A 16,952-nucleotide genomic window follows, 5' to 3' on the forward strand; every position below is an offset into this window, starting at 1 on the left:
GACAAGAAAATACGGGGTTTGTATTTGTCTGGTTTAAAACCCATTTTGACCTGAGATCAGATCCTAAAAATGTCTTCTACGTCCTGACAGTTTTCTGAAAAACCCTATGTTTCTATGTCAGTGGTTCTCAAACATTTTCATGTCAAGGACCCCCAAGATTATATGTAATTGGCCGCCGACCCCCATCTGAAAATATGTTGTTCCAGGGAACCCCCCCAGAAGCAAAGATTTGAGTTAAAATAGCAGATCTACAAGCTCGTAGCGCGCCACTCGGTGCCGCGCTACGAGCTTGTAGATCTGCTATTTTTCAATAGCTAAAGTATAACATAATGCTTAAACACCAAAAGGGGTTTCCGCCCAAAATGGGTTAACGAGATCATGAAACGTTGTGCGGTGAATCTATGCGTAGTGTCGTGTTTTGAATGGTATCGTGAGTTGAGTTGAATCGTTACCTGAAAAGCACATCACGTTTGGGGGAGGGGAACTGATTCTGGGGCCGTGCTGGAGGGGAAGGAGGAGGAGGAGGAGGAGGAGGAGGAGGAGGAGGAGGGGGAGGAGGAGGGGAAGGAGGAGGGGAAGGAGGAGGAGGAGATGTGAGTGTTGTTGGGATTGAAGTTCAAGTCTCCAGTGTAGCGTCTTCTACAGTGCTGTGAGCACCGCCATCTGATTTAACTCTATAACCTGTTATTTAACCAGGGAAAACCAACTGAGGCCAAGGTGGTGTGTGTGTGTGTGTGTGTGTGTGTGTGTGTGTGTGTGTGTGTGTGTGTGTGTGTGTGTGTGTGTGTGTGTGTGTGTGTGTGTGTGTGTGTGTGTGTGTGTGTGTGTGTGTGTGTGTGTGTGTGTGTGTGTGTGTGTGTGTGTGTGTGTGTGTGTGTGTGTGTGTGTGTGTGTGTGTGTGTGTGTGTGTGTGTGGTGTGGTGTGGTGTGCGCGTGCGTCTCATTATCTAAGATGTGCGAAATTAGCTCATGCACGCACCTTTGTTGCGAACGCAGTGAACATTTACTGAGACCCAGCAGACCCACACACATGCAAACACACACACACAACTTAACTTAAAAAAAAACTTAACTTAAAAAAAACTCAACTTAAAAATAAAATCAAAAATAAAATAAATAACCTAAAAAAACTTAAAAACTTAACTTAAAAAAAATCTTAAAAAATCTTCAAAACAAAAAAAATAATAACTTAAAAAAAACCTTAAAGTACGTAATTTGTTGTTATTGCCATTTACGAGCTGCGTTCGCTTCCCGCGTTCGCACATCTTACTTGTATTACTACTGTATGCTCGTGAGGACTTCTTAGGACAGCATCCAAAAGAACTGAAAGTAGCTGAATGTACACACACGTCTCACACACACGTGCGTGCACACACACGTCACACACACACACATAAGACACTTAATGGCAAAGTTCTGAGAGAGCAAAATGTTTTTTGAAATATAGCCCATATCTAAATAGCGCTGCTTATGCTTTCAAAATATATATACATATATTCACAAACACATCCAAGCACTTAATCCAATAATTCTAGGGCTGCCCAAACCTTGAAAATCCCCCGCTTTGAAAATTCAACCATTTTTCATCAAGGCAACAAACCTTGAGGGTGTGTGTGTGTGTGTGTGCGTGCGTGCGTGCGTGCGTGCGTGCGTGCGTGCGTGCGTACGTGCGTGCGTGCGTACGTGCGTGCGGTGGAGAAAAGTGGCAAAAAGATAGTGAGAGAGGGGGGACGAGAGACCCAGGATATCATCATGTTAAGGACACCCCAAATTAAATGAATATGTACTTGAATACATATGGCTACGGAGTACGGACACACGTCTGGAAATGTTTTGTGACAGCGATTTTCTGTTTAACCCATTTTGGGCGGGAACCCCTTTTGGTGTTAGCATTATGTTATGCTTTAGCTATTGAAAAATAGCTTGGCGCGCTTGTAGATCGGGTGGGGAGAACGCTTTGAGCTTGTAGATCGGGTGGGGAGAACGTTGTGAGCTTGTAGATCGGGTGGGGAGAACGTTGTGAGCTTGTAGATCGGGTGGGGAGAACGTTGTGAGCTTGTAGATCGGGTGGGGAGAACGTTGTGAGCTTGTAGATCGGTTGGGGAGAACGGATAAGAGGGTCATATTTTTATTTTACAATATACAGTAGTTGTTACATCACTTCTAGACATGGCCGTGTTGTCACACATTTCAAATATTCAGTACTTCAGAATCTCTAGTCTCAACTGCTTGTGCTAGAGACACACAATGACACAGATAGACACTAGGGGTGCTAGAGACACACAATGACACAGATAGACACTAGGGGTGCTAGAGACACAATGACACAGATAGACACTAGGGGTGCTAGAGACACACAATGACACAGATAGACACTAGGGGTGCTAGACACACAATGACACAGATAGACACTAGGGGTGCTAGACACACAATGACACAGATAGACACTAGGGGTGCTAGAGACACACAATGACACAGATAGACACTAGGGGTGCTAGAGACACACAATGACACAGATAGACACTAGGGGTGCTAGACACACAATGACACAGATAGACACTAGGGGTGCTAGACACACAATGACACAGATAGACACTAGGGGTGCTAGAGACACAATGACACAGATAGACACTAGGGGTGCTAGAGACACACAATGACACAGATAGACACTAGGGGTGCTAGAGACACACAATGACACAGATAGACACTAGGGGGTGCTAGAGACACACAATGACACAGATAGACACTAGGGGTGCTAGAGACACACAATGACACAGATAGACACTAGGGGTGCTAGAGACACAATGACACAGATAGACACTAGGGGTGCTAGAGACACACAATGACACAGATAGACACTAGGGGTGCTAGAGACACACAATGACACAGATAGACACTAGGGGTGCTAGAGACACAATGACACAGACAGACACTAGGGGTGCTAGAGACACACAATGACACAGACAGACACTAGGGGTGCTAGAGACACACAATGACACAGATAGACACTAGGGGTGCTAGAGACACACAATGACACAGATAGACACTAGGGGTGCTAGAGACACACAATGACACAGATAGACACTAGGGGTGCTAGAGACACACAATGACACAGATAGACACTAGGGGTGCTAGAGTCACACAATGACACAGACAGACACTAGGGGTGCTAGAGACACACAATGACACAGATAGACACTAGGGGTGCTAGAGACACACAATGACACAGACAGACACTAGGGGTGCTAGAGACACACAATGACACAGACAGACACTAGAGGTGCTAGAGACACACAATGACACAGACAGACACTAGGGGTGCTAGAGACACACAATGACACAGACAGACACTAGAGGTGCTAGAGACACACAATGACACAGATAGACACTAGGGGTGCTAGAGACACACAATGACACAGACAGACACTAGAGGTGCTAGAGACACACAATGACACAGACAGACACTAGGGGTGCTAGAGACACACAATGACACAGACAGACACTAGGGGTGCTAGAGACACACAATGACACAGACAGACACTAGGGGTGCTAGAGACACACTAATATTCTTTCAGAGCGAACATTTTTAACCCTGTAAAACCCGGATTAATTTCTACTTGAAAAAAACAGATTTCAACCTTACTACTACTTTTTTACTACTAGGACTTATCAGAGGAAATGGTAATGAAACTATTATTATTATTTTTTGCAAATTTTATGCACATTTATAATAATTATTAAAATAATAATAATATATTAATAATTTACATTTGGGGGATATCTTTCACAATAATGAATAAAACATGTTCTAGACATTCTAATGATCACAAAAAACCATATATTACAGTTATTACTTGCGCAAGCAGAGCGCGCAAGTACTAGTTTCGCCCAGGACGATGCGTATGCACCATCCCAGCAAATGACGTAATGACTACTTGTGCCTGATACGTACCAGACTACATACATGTATACATAGGAGCATTACCTCTAATCCTCCCGACACTAAAACATATCGTCATTACGTCACCATCGAAAACCAATTACACTCTGGCATTGGGACCTTTAATCCACATCTTTATTACGTCATCATTGAGAGCTAGTCATCATTGAGAGCTAGCATATGACGCCAGTTATACCCTGACGCCATATGCTGGGACGGTGCATACGCATCAAAAGTAACCACAGTATTACCGCTAATCAACTTACAAATTACATATACATATACATAGAGGCATTTCCTTTAATCCACCCGACACTGATCGAGATATACGTCACCATCGAAGGCATTGGGTCCTTTAATCCACGTCTTTATTACGATATACTTCATAATACTTTTTTACGTGCAAAAAGTAGGTACGTAGCAAATAGCTAAACCTAATAATTCAATATTTCAATCGTTCTTTCAAAGAGAAGCTGAGATTTGACAGTTTGTAGCGGTCGACAGTACTTGCGCGCTCTGCTTGCGCACTAGTAGGCCATTTATGGCCTACTTGTGTGCAACAAGCAAGTAGTTCTAGTTTTACTTACTTTTATCAGGGTTAAAGGTCATAGGTTAAAATTGTTCAAAATTCCAGAGATTTTTAATTTGTGTTAATTTCAGCCTCTGTGGGGGGTATTTATATGCAAATATCCCGGTGCTGATTGTGTTAATGCTTAACCTTCAGAACACAAACTGTATAAGAAGAGAAAGATAATAAACAACAACCCACTGGAGCAAGAAATAGAAAGACGTAGGAGTGAATTAAATCACTTTTCATGAGAATAAAGATAATTAGAATTTAAATGAACACAAAACTAATTATCTGGTAGATTAATTGTTAACCACTTTAACCCATTCTGGACGGGAACCCCTTTTGGTGTTTTAACTAAGCATTATGTTGTACTTTAGCTATTGAAAAATAGCAGATCTACAAGCTCATAGCGCGCCACCGAGTGAAAAAATCGTAAAAATGCGGCACAAATCTTTGAATATATATTCTTTCAGAGCGAAGGTTTTTTTTATATTTCGACGTCAGGCCTAAATGGGTTAAACCCAATATGCTTGACCGGAGTCCCTCAGGGCTCTGTACTTGTAACTTCTCTGTTTTTTACTGTATAGGGTATTAGGGATGGATTTGGCTGAAAATAGTCGATAGTCGACCTGCTGTTGTCCTGCGAAAGCTTTCCCCTACAATACCTCTGCAGTCCTAACATGTCCATGTTAGGACTGAGTATAGAGGGTACACGCATGCATAAATGATGTCACGAGGCGTGACCATATATGGAGGCATGATGTCACGAGTTGTGACCATATATGGAGGCGTGATGTCACGAGGCGTGACCGTATATGGAGGCGTGATGTCACGAGGCGTGACCGTATATGGAGGCGTGATGTCACGAGGCGTGACCATCAGAGCCGGACTAACAATGGAACTAGGTGGAGCTTAAGCGCCAGGGCCCGAAGCTTGCAGGGCCCGGTACGAGACTATAGGTACAACTGTTGCTTCTGTCAAAAAATATAACGCAACACAGGAACCCCCGCTAGTGTTTTTGGTCTTCTCGTCTGACAGTTTCTGTAGCAGCGTGATACTAGCAGCAAGGGGGGCCTGGGGGGGTTCCCGACGGCTGCGCGTCGCTTCCTCCTCCGACAGAGGGGAAGCGAGTAAGCGACGCCGTCAGAAGCCCCCTCTCAGGAAGGCCCCCTCTCTCAGACCGACCAACGTGTGTTGTTGTTGCTACAATAACATAGCCTACAGCCTATGTAAGAGGAATATAAACACAAGACCTTGGCGCAAAACTTCATATTTACCCTGCTCTAATGCAACAAAAGTGTGTTCTTACATCCTCCATTTCACGATTTCAGCACTCGTGAGTAAATTAATGTATTTGCTAATTTGCTATTATGAAAGTTTTCAGTGACGTTGCACCCACCACAACTTGGTTGCATTGTCGTCAATAATTAATCTGTCTTTAAAACGTTCTAATAGTAATATAGCATATTGGCATTGTCTGTTGGTACACACGTTATATGGACCATGTAACAACATGGTCAACAGCACTGTTTGCAAATGTAGCTACATTTGTTGGCCACAAAAACAATTTAGACAAAACATGCTGCTGCATGTATTAATAACCATAAAGTAATCTCCTAGTCCTTACATAATAGAGACTGAAGTTGGAAAGGCTGTGCCCAGTGCGGCTGTGTCTTGTGGCAGGCTGTCAGCGGGCAGCGCAGGCAGTAGTGGATATGCGCTAAACGGCATGCTGTATTAATTAACAATGCATGTTAATTAATACATTAATTAATTGGCTGAATCTGTAGGGCCTTTTGATTTTGTGAAGCGCCAGGGCCTTGAGAGGGGTTGATCCGTCACTGGTGACCATATATGGAGGCGTGATGTCACGAGGAGTGACCATATATGGAGGTGTGGTGTCACGAGGCGTGGCCATATATGGAGGTGTGGTGTCACGAGGCGTGGCCATATATGGAGGTGTGATGTCACGAGGAGTGACCATATATGGAGGTGTGGTGTCACGAGGAGTGACCATATATGGAGGCGTGATGTCACGAGGAGTGACCATATATGGAGGTGTGGTGTCACGAGGCGTGACCATATATGGAGGCGTGATGTCACGAGGCGTGGCCATATATGGAGGAGTGATGTCACGAGGAGTGACCATATATGGAGGTGTGGTGTCACGAGGCGTGGCCATATATGGAGGTGTGGTGTCACGAGGCGTGGCCATATATGGAGGAGTGATGTCACGAGGCGTGACCATATATGGAGGAGTGATGTCACGAGGCGTGACCATATATGGAGGCGTGATGTCACGAGGCGTGACCATATATGGAGGAGTGATGTCACGAGGCGTGACCATATATGGAGGCGTGATGTCACGAGGCGTGGCCATATATGGAGGAGTGATGTCACGAGGCGTGACCATATATGGAGGCGTGATGTCACGAGGCGTGACCATATATGGAGGCGTGATGTCACGAGGCGTGGCCATATATGGAGGAGTGATGTCACGAGGCGTGGCCATATATGGAGGCGTGATGTCACGAGGCGTGGCCATATATGGAGGCGTGATGTCACGAGGCGTGACCATATATGGAGGTGTGATGTCACGAGGCGTGGCCATATATGGAGGCGTGGGCCAGACCAGGGTGTGACTAACTAACGGATGCCAGACTGACGGGAGATGCAGGAGATTCATAGTAAATGTGACCTACGGTCACAACAAATGTGCGTGTGTGTGTGTATGTGCGTGTGTGCGACTGTGCGTGTGTGCGACTGTGCGTGCGTGTGTGCGACTGTGCGTGCGTGTGTGCGACTGTGCGTGTGTGCACGTGAGCTTAACCCATTTAGACCTGAGGTCGATTCTATAAATGTCTTCTAAATCCTGTCGTTCTCAAACATTTACATGTTAAGGACCCCCAAAAATATATGTATTTGGCCGCCGACCCCCATCTGAAAATATGTTGTTCCAGTGACCTCCCAGAATCAAAGATTTAAGTTAAAAACATCCGCACCACATTTTCACGATTTTTTTTTCAAAAATAGCAGACCTACAAGCTCGTAGCGCGCCACTCGGTGCCGCGCTACAAGCTTGTAGGTCTGCTATTTTTCAATGGCTAAAGTATAACGTAACGCTAGAAACACCAAAAGGGGTTCCCGCCCAGAATGGGTTAATTGTCTCTGGGCCATGGGATAATGAGCCAGATTGGATTCACCCAACGTCAACGTGTTGCGTGACGGGATGCTATCATCACCATGGCAACAGCAGGTAGAGACAGATAGAGAGAGAGAGAGAGAGAGAGAGAGAGAGCAGAGAGTCAGTGTCTCTCTCCCAGGCTGGAGAGAAGTCACAGTAATAATAATGTGTCCCTGTTGGGAATTAGAACACACCATCAAAAGTCCATAAAAAGCCAATTTCAATGACTGTATTTGAACCAAAACGTGCTGCCTGATGACTTACTGTACTTACTGTAACGCTCTGCCTGATGACTTACTGTACTTACTGTAACGTGCTGCCTGATGACTTACTGTACTTACTGTAACGTGCTGCCTGATGACTTACTGTACTTACTGTAACGCTCTGCCTGATGACTTACTGTAACGTGCTGCCTGATGACTTACTGTACTTACTGTAACGTGCTGCCTGATGACTTACTGTACTTACTGTAACGCTCTGCCTGATGACTTACTGTACTTACTGTAACGCTCTGCCTGATGACTTACTGTACTTACTGTAACGTGCTGCCTGATGACTTACTGTACTTACTGTAACGTGCTGCCTGATGACTTACTGTACTTACTGTAACGCTCTGTCTGATGACTTACTGTACTTACTGTAACGCTCTGCCTGATGACTTACTGTACTTACTGTAACGCTCTGCCTGATGACTTACTGTACTTACTGTAACGTGCTGTCTGATGACTTACTGTACTTACTGTAACGCTCTGCCTGATGACTTACTGTACTTACTGTAACGCTCTGCCTGATGACTTACTGTACTTACTGTAACGTGCTGCCTGATGACTTACTGTACTTACTGTAACGCTCTGCCTGATGACTTACTGTACTTACTGTAACGTGCTGCCTGATGACTTACTGTACTTACTGTAACGCTCTGCCTGATGACTTACTGTACTTACTGTAACGTGCTGCCTGATGACTTACTGTACTTACTGTAACGCTCTGCCTGATGACTTACTGTACTTACTGTAACGCGCTGCCTGATGACTTACTGTACTTACTGTAACGTGCTGCCTGATGACTTACTGTACTTACTGTAACGCTCTGCCTGATGACTTACTGTACTTACTGTAACACTCTTGATTTCATCCACCTGTTTGATTCCCATCGCTGCACGTTCCTCCAAAGTAACGATGCAATGCGGCGCGTGAGCTGCTATTGGCTATTTTCAAATAGCCCCTGATTTTGATGCTATACAGCGTATAGCATCAAAATCAGGGGCTATTACTTAGTGTATAGTATACACTAAGTCATTTATCTGGGCGGGGAACGCGTGCGTGCGTGCGTGCGTGCGTGCGTGCGTGCGTGCGTGCGTGCGTGCGTGCGTGCGTGCGTGCGTGCGTGCGTGCGTGCGTGCGTGCGTGCGCGTGCGTGCGTGCGTGTGCACGAGGCCTAGTCACTTCTTTTGGGGCTTTGCTTTCGTATAGAGTGCGTTTTTCTCTTTCAAAACAGGGATGGAGTAGGAATACCATCATAGGGTTCATGTTTCTATGAGTTATGGCCAGCGTGTGAATCTGCCATGATCTTCACGGGGGGGGAGCTTTAAAACCACATAAAAAAAGAAAAACATGATTGAGTGGGTCTTTAACCCATTCTGGGCGGGAACCCCCTTTTGGTGATTTAAGCATTACGTTATACTTTAGCAGATCTGCAAGCTCATAGCGCTGCACTCGGTGCCGCGCACTCGGTCCCTGGAAAAACATATTTTAAGATGGGGATCCGCGGCCAAATACAGATAATTCTTATGAAAATGTTTGAGAACGACTGACACAGAAACGGTTTTTCAAGAAAACTGTCAGGATTTAGAAGACATTATTTTGTAGAATCGTCCTCAGGTCCAAATGGGTTAAGCGGCTTGACCATCCCTGCTATGGGTTTTATAGAGCCCAGAAAACAAGTCAACAATACCACTATGGATTTCTGCAGCCAACCATACTCTTTATGTGTCCCTGGGCTGCACTTTGTTCCCCCCTGCTAGGCTGTGATAGACTGTGACTGTATGTGTGAGATACACACTATCTGTCTCTCTCTCTCTCTGTGTGTGTGTGTGTGTGTGTGTGTGTGTGTGTGTGTGTGTGTGTGTGTGTGTGTGTGTGTGTGTGTGTGTGTGTGTGTGTGTGTGTGTGTGCGTGTGTGCGTGTGTGCGTGTGTGCGTGTGTGCGTGCGTGCGTGCGTGCGTGCGTGCGTGCGTGCGTGCGTGCGTGCGTGCGTGCGTGCGTGCGTGCGTGCGTGCGTGCGTGCGTGCGCGCGCGCGCGCGTGCGTGCGCGCGCGCGCGTCATGCACTCTCCGGCTCTTGACAATCTCTCATCATCCTGACAGTTCATAGTTATCACCCTCAGGCTATGTGCACACGCACACGCATGTGTACGCACACACACGCGCACGCGCATGTGTACGCACACACATGAGCGCATGCATGCGCATTGCGCACACAGACTGTCAAATGCACACGCATGTACACACACATACTGTAGGCTATCAAACATAAGAGCGAATGCCGAATGCACACACTCATGCAATTACCCGCGCACACACGCTGCGCACACACACACACACACACACACACACACACACAACATTATGGCCTGTCAATCATTCTGAGCTCATCTCATCCGAACTGACAAAGTAATTGTGTGTGTGTGTGTGTGTGTGTGTGTGTGTGTGTGTGTGTGTGTGTGTGTGTGTGTGTGTGTGTGTGTGTGTGTGTGTGTGTGTGTGTGTGTGTGTGTGTGTGTGTGTGTGTGTGTGTGTGTGTGTGTGTGTGTGTGTGTGTGCGTGCACGCGCGCGCCGTGCGTGCGTGCGTGCAGTATATTGCCGTCCGACCCATACATGTCTTGACAACACTTACTGTAATTAACAGTGTTAATGAGTCTATCAGCAGCTCTACTGCTACCATGATAAATATAGTCATACTGTTGATGCTAGAATACTTGACAATTCACAACTGTTTATGTTGAAGGAGCATCTGTATGGTTTCAATACATGTATAGTTATTTTATATAATGTCACTTTAATTCTATAATTGAATCCCATATGTCACATGGGCACGCACACTGCTCGCACGCACAATTTACAATACAATTACAATTTAGGCATTTAGCAGACGCTCTTAATCCAGAGCGATTTACATTAGGAAAGAACAAAAAATCATGGGAATACATCACGCACGCACGCACGCACGCACGGCACACACACACACAGTGTCACACGCAGTGTCACACACACACACACACGCACACACACACACGCACACACACAGTCTTGTCATGCTCTGTAAGTCTGTATGAGAAATGGACACAAAATGTGCTTCCGTAAGTATTCTGCTTGCAGCCTGCTGTACGTTCTGCATTCTGTACGTGACTGTGGATGGATTGTTGTCGGTTAACAGTCGTGTGTGTTTTTGTGTGTGTGTGTGTGTGTGTGTGTGTGTGTGTGTGTGTGTGTGTGTGTGTGTGTGTGTGTGTGTGTGTGTGTGTGTGTGTGTGTGTGTGTGTGTGTGTGTGTGTGTGTGTGTGTGTGTGTGTGTGTGTGTGTGTGTGTGTGTGTGTGTGTGTGTGTGTGTGTGTGTGTGTGTGTGTGCATTCAGACTCGCGTCCAGACTGCTCCAAGGCCCGCTGCGAGGTCCAGTTCTCCCCGCTGTGTCCAGAGGACAGCGTGCTGATCGAGGGCTACGCCCCGGCGGGTCTGTGCTGCCCGCTGCCGTCGCGCTGCGTGTGCCGCCCGTCCGGGTGCCTCCGCAAGCTGTGCCAGCCCGGACACCTCACCATCCTGGTCACCAAGGCCACCGGGAGGCCCGGCGAGTGCTGCGACCTCTACGAGTGTAAACCCGGTACGTTCAGGTTCAGCGGCCTCACACTTATCAAACGCCTCATGCCATCAGGACAAAATATACAGAACCTCACCATATCACCATGGTTCTGTACACAGTGTACAGTATGATAGGATGGTTCTGTACACAGTGTACAGTATGATAGGATGGTTCTGTACACATTGTACAGTATGATAGGATGGTTCTGTATACAGTGTACAGTATGATAGGATGGTTCTGTACACAGTGTACAGTATGATAGGATGGTTCTGTACACAGTGTACAGTATGATAGGATGGTTCTGTACACATTGTACAGTATGATGGGATGGTTCTGTACACAGTGTACAGTATGATAGGATGGTTCTGTACACAGTGTACAGTATGATAGGATGGTTCTGTACAAAGTGTACAGTATGATAGGATGGTTCTGTACACAATGAGGACCTCATGTTGTTGTATTGTCTTGGTGTTATGTTTTCTGTACTATGTGTTGTTTTTGTTGTTGGTGTTGAACAGACCTGTGAAGATGAGTATTACGTCCTCCCTGTTTTAGGGGCCAAGTCATTATATAGCCAGACCAGTGGTTCCCAAGGTGGGGTCCTTGAGGAAGTTCCAGGGGGTCCCCAGCTAACTGATAGTTAGGAACCAAATGGAACCAAATGGGTATGTAACTCTGAGAGAGTTACAAGTTACAGACCCATTTGGTTCCTCTCAGAGTCTCTCTCCCCCCTCTGGGCTGTGAGGTCATCCTAATCATGCCCTCTCGTTGTCTCACCTCCAGTCTACAGCGTGGACTGCAGTGCTGTGGAGTGTCCTCCGGTCCACCAGGGGAGCTGTCCCGCCGACAGCTACGAGACTCAGGTCAGACTGACGGCGGACGGATGCTGCACGCTGCCTACCAGGTGAGAACCGCCACGCTTCCTGTGCACTCATAGACATATAAAGGTAGACACCCCTTTCGGCTCTGGAGCGTGTGTGCTCAAGGGAGGGCAAGAAATTCCCAAGATTCCTTGCGAAGCTAGCATGAGTGTGCGTCACAGAACGCATGTTCGGGTCTGATAAGTCCCGGAAAAGATGCGCTGTGATTGGCCAGTAGTCACTTGAGTGGCAGCGTGACGTGCCGTCCACTCTTCCGGCGTACCAGTGTAAATTCTTCCACCCTCCCGTCAACACACATCACTCCAACGAACTGCAGCAGCCAATGAGGCATCTGTTTTTTGAGTGGTGTAAACCACTCCAACAACTGGCTTTGTACCTGTGTCTGTTCGTACCAAAAAAAATGTACCCGTGTCTGTTCGTACCAAAAAAAATGTACCCGTGTCTGTTCGTACCAAACAAAATGTACCCGTGTCTGTTCGTACCAAAAAAAAAATCACACCCGTGTGAACTGAGTGGTGTAAGGTCTGTCTGACGTAATGAAATCATGTCTGACGTAATGAAATCACACCCGGGTGTGATTTCATTACCTGGCTTTGTTTGTGCAGAGAAAATGAGCATGGTTGCTATGTTCACCCTGTTCACCCGGGTGTGATTTCATTACGTCATTACAACAGGGTGAACATAGCAACCATGCTCATTTTTTCTGCACAAAAAAGCCAGTTGTAGGAGTCGTTTACACCACTCAAAAATGAGCATGGTTGCTATGGTCACCCAGTTCACACGGGTGTGATTTCATTACGTCAGACATTACGTCAGACCACAGCTGATCAGTCTATTTTTTTAGTGGATTGTTTCCGGGTCGTGGGTTTCCGAGTAAAGGCGGCCATGTCTTTCCGGCACCCCAGAGCTCCTATTTTGAAGGACTTCTGGCACTGATTGTGTTAATGAAACATCTAAACATCAACTATATATCAGACACTGCACAGTGAAGACGTACAGTCTATACCAGGTACTCAAATATTGAAGGTCCACAAATCATTTTTTTTTTAATAAGACAAAAGGCTGTTTTATTAAAGTCGGTCAATTGAAGCCAGGCTTATACAACTCTGATCCATCCCGAGTCCCGACCAACCAAACCTTAACACTACTGAGGCTTATACAACTCTGATCCATCCCGAGTCCCGACCAACCAAACCTTAACACTACTGAGGCTTATACAACTCTGATCCATCCCGAGTCCCGACCAACCAAACCTTAACACTACTGAGGCTTATACAACTCTGATCCATCCCGAGTCCCGACCATCCAAACCTTAACACTACTGAGGCTTATACAACTCTGATCCATCCGGAGTCCCGACCAACCAAACCTTAACACTACTGAGGCTTATACAACTCTGATCCATCCCGAGTCCCGACCATCCAAACCTTAACACTACTGAGGCTTATACAACTCTGATCCATCCCGAGTCCCGACCATCCAAACCTTAACACTACTGAGGCTTATACAACTCTGATCCATCCCGAGTCCCGACCATCCAAACCTTAACACTACTGAGGCTTATACAACTCTGATCCATCCCGAGTCCCGACCAACCAAACCTTAACACTACTGAGGCTTATACAACTCTGATCCATCCCGAGTCCCGACCAACCAAACCTTAACACTACTGAGGCTTATACAACTCTGATCCATCCCGAGTCCCGACCAACCAAACCATAACACTACTGAGGCTTATACAACTCTGATCCATCCCGAGTCCCGACCAACCAAACCATAACACTACTGAGGCTTATACAACTCTGATCCATCCCGAGTCCCGACCAACCAAACCTTAACACTACTGAGGCTTATACAACTCTGATCCATCCCGAGTCCCGACCATCCAAACCTTAACACTACTGAGGCTTATACAACTCTGATCCATCCCGAGTCCCGACCAACCAAACCTTAACACTACTGAGGCTTATACAACTCTGATCCATCCCGAGTCCCGGCCAACCAAACCTTAACACTACTGAGGCTTATACAACTCTGATCCATCCCGAGTCCCGGCCAACCAAACTTTAACCCATTTTGGGCGGGAACCCCTTTTGGTATTATGTTTTAGCTATTGAAAAATAGCAGATCTACAAGCTTGTAGCGCGGCACCGAGTGCCGCGCTACAAGCTTGTAGGTCTGCTATTTCTTTTTTAATCGTGAAAATGTGGCGCAAATCTTTGAATATATTCTTTCAGAGCGAACATTTTTAACTCATATCTTTGCTTTTCTGGGGGGGGGGGGGGGGTCCCTGGCTGGAACAGCATATAAGATGGGGGTCAGCGGCCAAATACAGATAATTCTTGGGGTCATTGACATGAAAAAGGTTGAGCACCACCGACATAGAAACATGGGGTTTTTCAGAAAACTGTCAGCATTTAGAAGACATTTTGTAGAATGGAGCTCAGTTCTAAATGGGTTAACACTACTGGGGAGTAGCGCCCAGGATTACGTTAGATAATTGACACTGGGTGGAGAAGAAATGGGTTGCAAAATCGTGGGATAAGAATTTTAAATTAAAAACAATACTGGGTGCAGAGTAGACGGAGTATGAAAATTACATTTTTCACTTTGACAAATGTTCCCCTACAAAAATCCTTTAACGCCTTAGTAGCCCGGAACTATTTCATCCATTTCATCCATGTGCCCATCATTTATAGCGCCCGGACCACTTTTACCGGCGCACCTGAAGTTGGTGTGAATGTCTGTGTAGCAGCTAACAATAGCCACACCACTCTAGAGTCGATCGACAACAACGGGAGGTAATAATAAATCTATCGCGACTAGCGACTGGACGTCAAACACAGGATCTTTTTTTCAGAATTAGACGGGATGATTTAGATCGGGAGTTATGATCGTTTTAAGATTTTCGTTTTCGTCAGCTAAACAGGCAGGGAACATTTTCGATGACGTGTCACTGTTTGACACGTGATCGGATTGGGCAACAAGCGCTCCTAGGCTGTGGAGCGAAGCGATCGGTTTTGATATCATTAATCTCCGTCCTATTTATCAATCTCCGGCTTGGGCACTTGGCCATGACCTTGAACTTGACGGAGATCTCCGCCCCGGGCCTCCATGGTGTTAATATAATCAGGAGTGGCATTGTGTTTTGGCTTTGACTTTTCTTTTTAAACCCAGACCAAAATGACCCTAAGAAAGGAGGACAAATTGTAGTACTGTTCTCCAGCCAAAGCTGAACAATCCCAATCAAAGTATGAAGTATTGCACACTAACTGCTTAATAAGAGAAATGGCACCTTTAGTCTGCTACCAAGGTCAAGCTTTGCTTTGTGTTCATCAGTTGGAATCCAATTAAAATATAGCACAAAAAAGAATAGCAGACCTACGAGCAAAAAACGTGTCGCACTGCGACACGTTTTGACCTTTGTAGATTGGCTATTTTTGTGTGACATAGAATGTCGAAGTCGGGCATACATTTACGGAAGAAAGTTAAAGAGGTTTCTGCCCGACAGTATTATGAAAAGATTTTGTCGACTAAAACTAAGACAAAAAAAATGTTCGTCGACTACCTTTTACCACTGACGAAAACTAAATGGAAACTAAATGAAAACTAAACCAGGATGACTAAAACTAAGACTAAATATACCGACAATTTCGTCAACAAATAAAAACTAGACTAAAATGTTAGGAAGGGACTAGTGGACAAGAGATTCACCAGTATAAGTCATTTTACAATTAGTTGCATGCTGAAAATAGACGCGTTGTGAGCTTGTAGATCGTCTATTTTCAGCAAGTGAAAAAATAAACAGTCGTTACGACGGCATCAAGGCCCGCCAAAATACATTTTAGTCGACTAAATCTACGGTTGATTTAGTCGACTAAAATGTATCTCATGACATTTAGTCGACTAAAAATAGACTAACACTCAAACATTCCGGCGGTGACTAAAAAGTTGACTACAACTAAATGAAAACTATTCAAAAAGACTATGACTTAAAACTAAAATCTAATTTTGCTGCCAAAAGCAACACTGATGAAAAAGGTGGTCAACTCTGGAGTGAGTGTGTAAATATAGTGGCCCCGGTGTGGGCACGGTGGCACAGTTGGTATAGTGCTGTAGAAGGTCCTGGGTTCGGGACGCTGTGGGCGCTGGGGGCGTGTTCTCTCCTACGCTTCATCAGTGCCAAGGCGGGGTTGGCGAAAGGGCCCTTCTGTGTGGAGTTTGCATGTTCTCCCCGTGTCCCCTAGGGTAGGTACCCTCACAAAAACATGCCGTAATCCTGGTCTCTAAAACTACCTCCCCCTGGCCAGCCGGGGCGCCTGATGGAGGGGAAAGAAGCAGCTTGGACTCCTCATGCATAGAAGGAAGCATGAGGTCAGTCCGCTGCCCCCCCAGGTTGGCAGAGGAAGTGTAGCGCCCAGGATTACATTAGATCATTGACACTGGGTGGAAAAAATGGGTTGCAAAAATCGTGGGATAAAATAATACAAAAAATAATATATATATATAGTGGCCCCCTCT

At 45.8% G+C, this 16,952-nt stretch overlaps 1 protein-coding gene across 1 annotated transcript in view; it reads left to right on the forward strand.

Moving 5' to 3' along the window:
* crim1 (cysteine rich transmembrane BMP regulator 1 (chordin-like)) overlaps positions 1 to 16,952 on the forward strand; it is a 327,198-nt gene that overhangs the window by 179,474 nt on the left and 130,772 nt on the right. The window contains exons 3-4 of the mRNA XM_079527939.1: positions 11,329 to 11,571; positions 12,334 to 12,454. Of these exons, the coding sequence (XP_079384065.1) occupies positions 11,329 to 11,571; positions 12,334 to 12,454 (364 nt within the window). The remainder of the gene's footprint in view (positions 1 to 11,328; positions 11,572 to 12,333; positions 12,455 to 16,952) is intronic.

The sequence above is a fragment of the Electrona antarctica genome (assembly GCF_951216825.1).
Source record: "Electrona antarctica genome assembly, chromosome: 18".
Taxonomy (NCBI): Eukaryota; Metazoa; Chordata; class Actinopteri; order Myctophiformes; family Myctophidae; genus Electrona; species Electrona antarctica.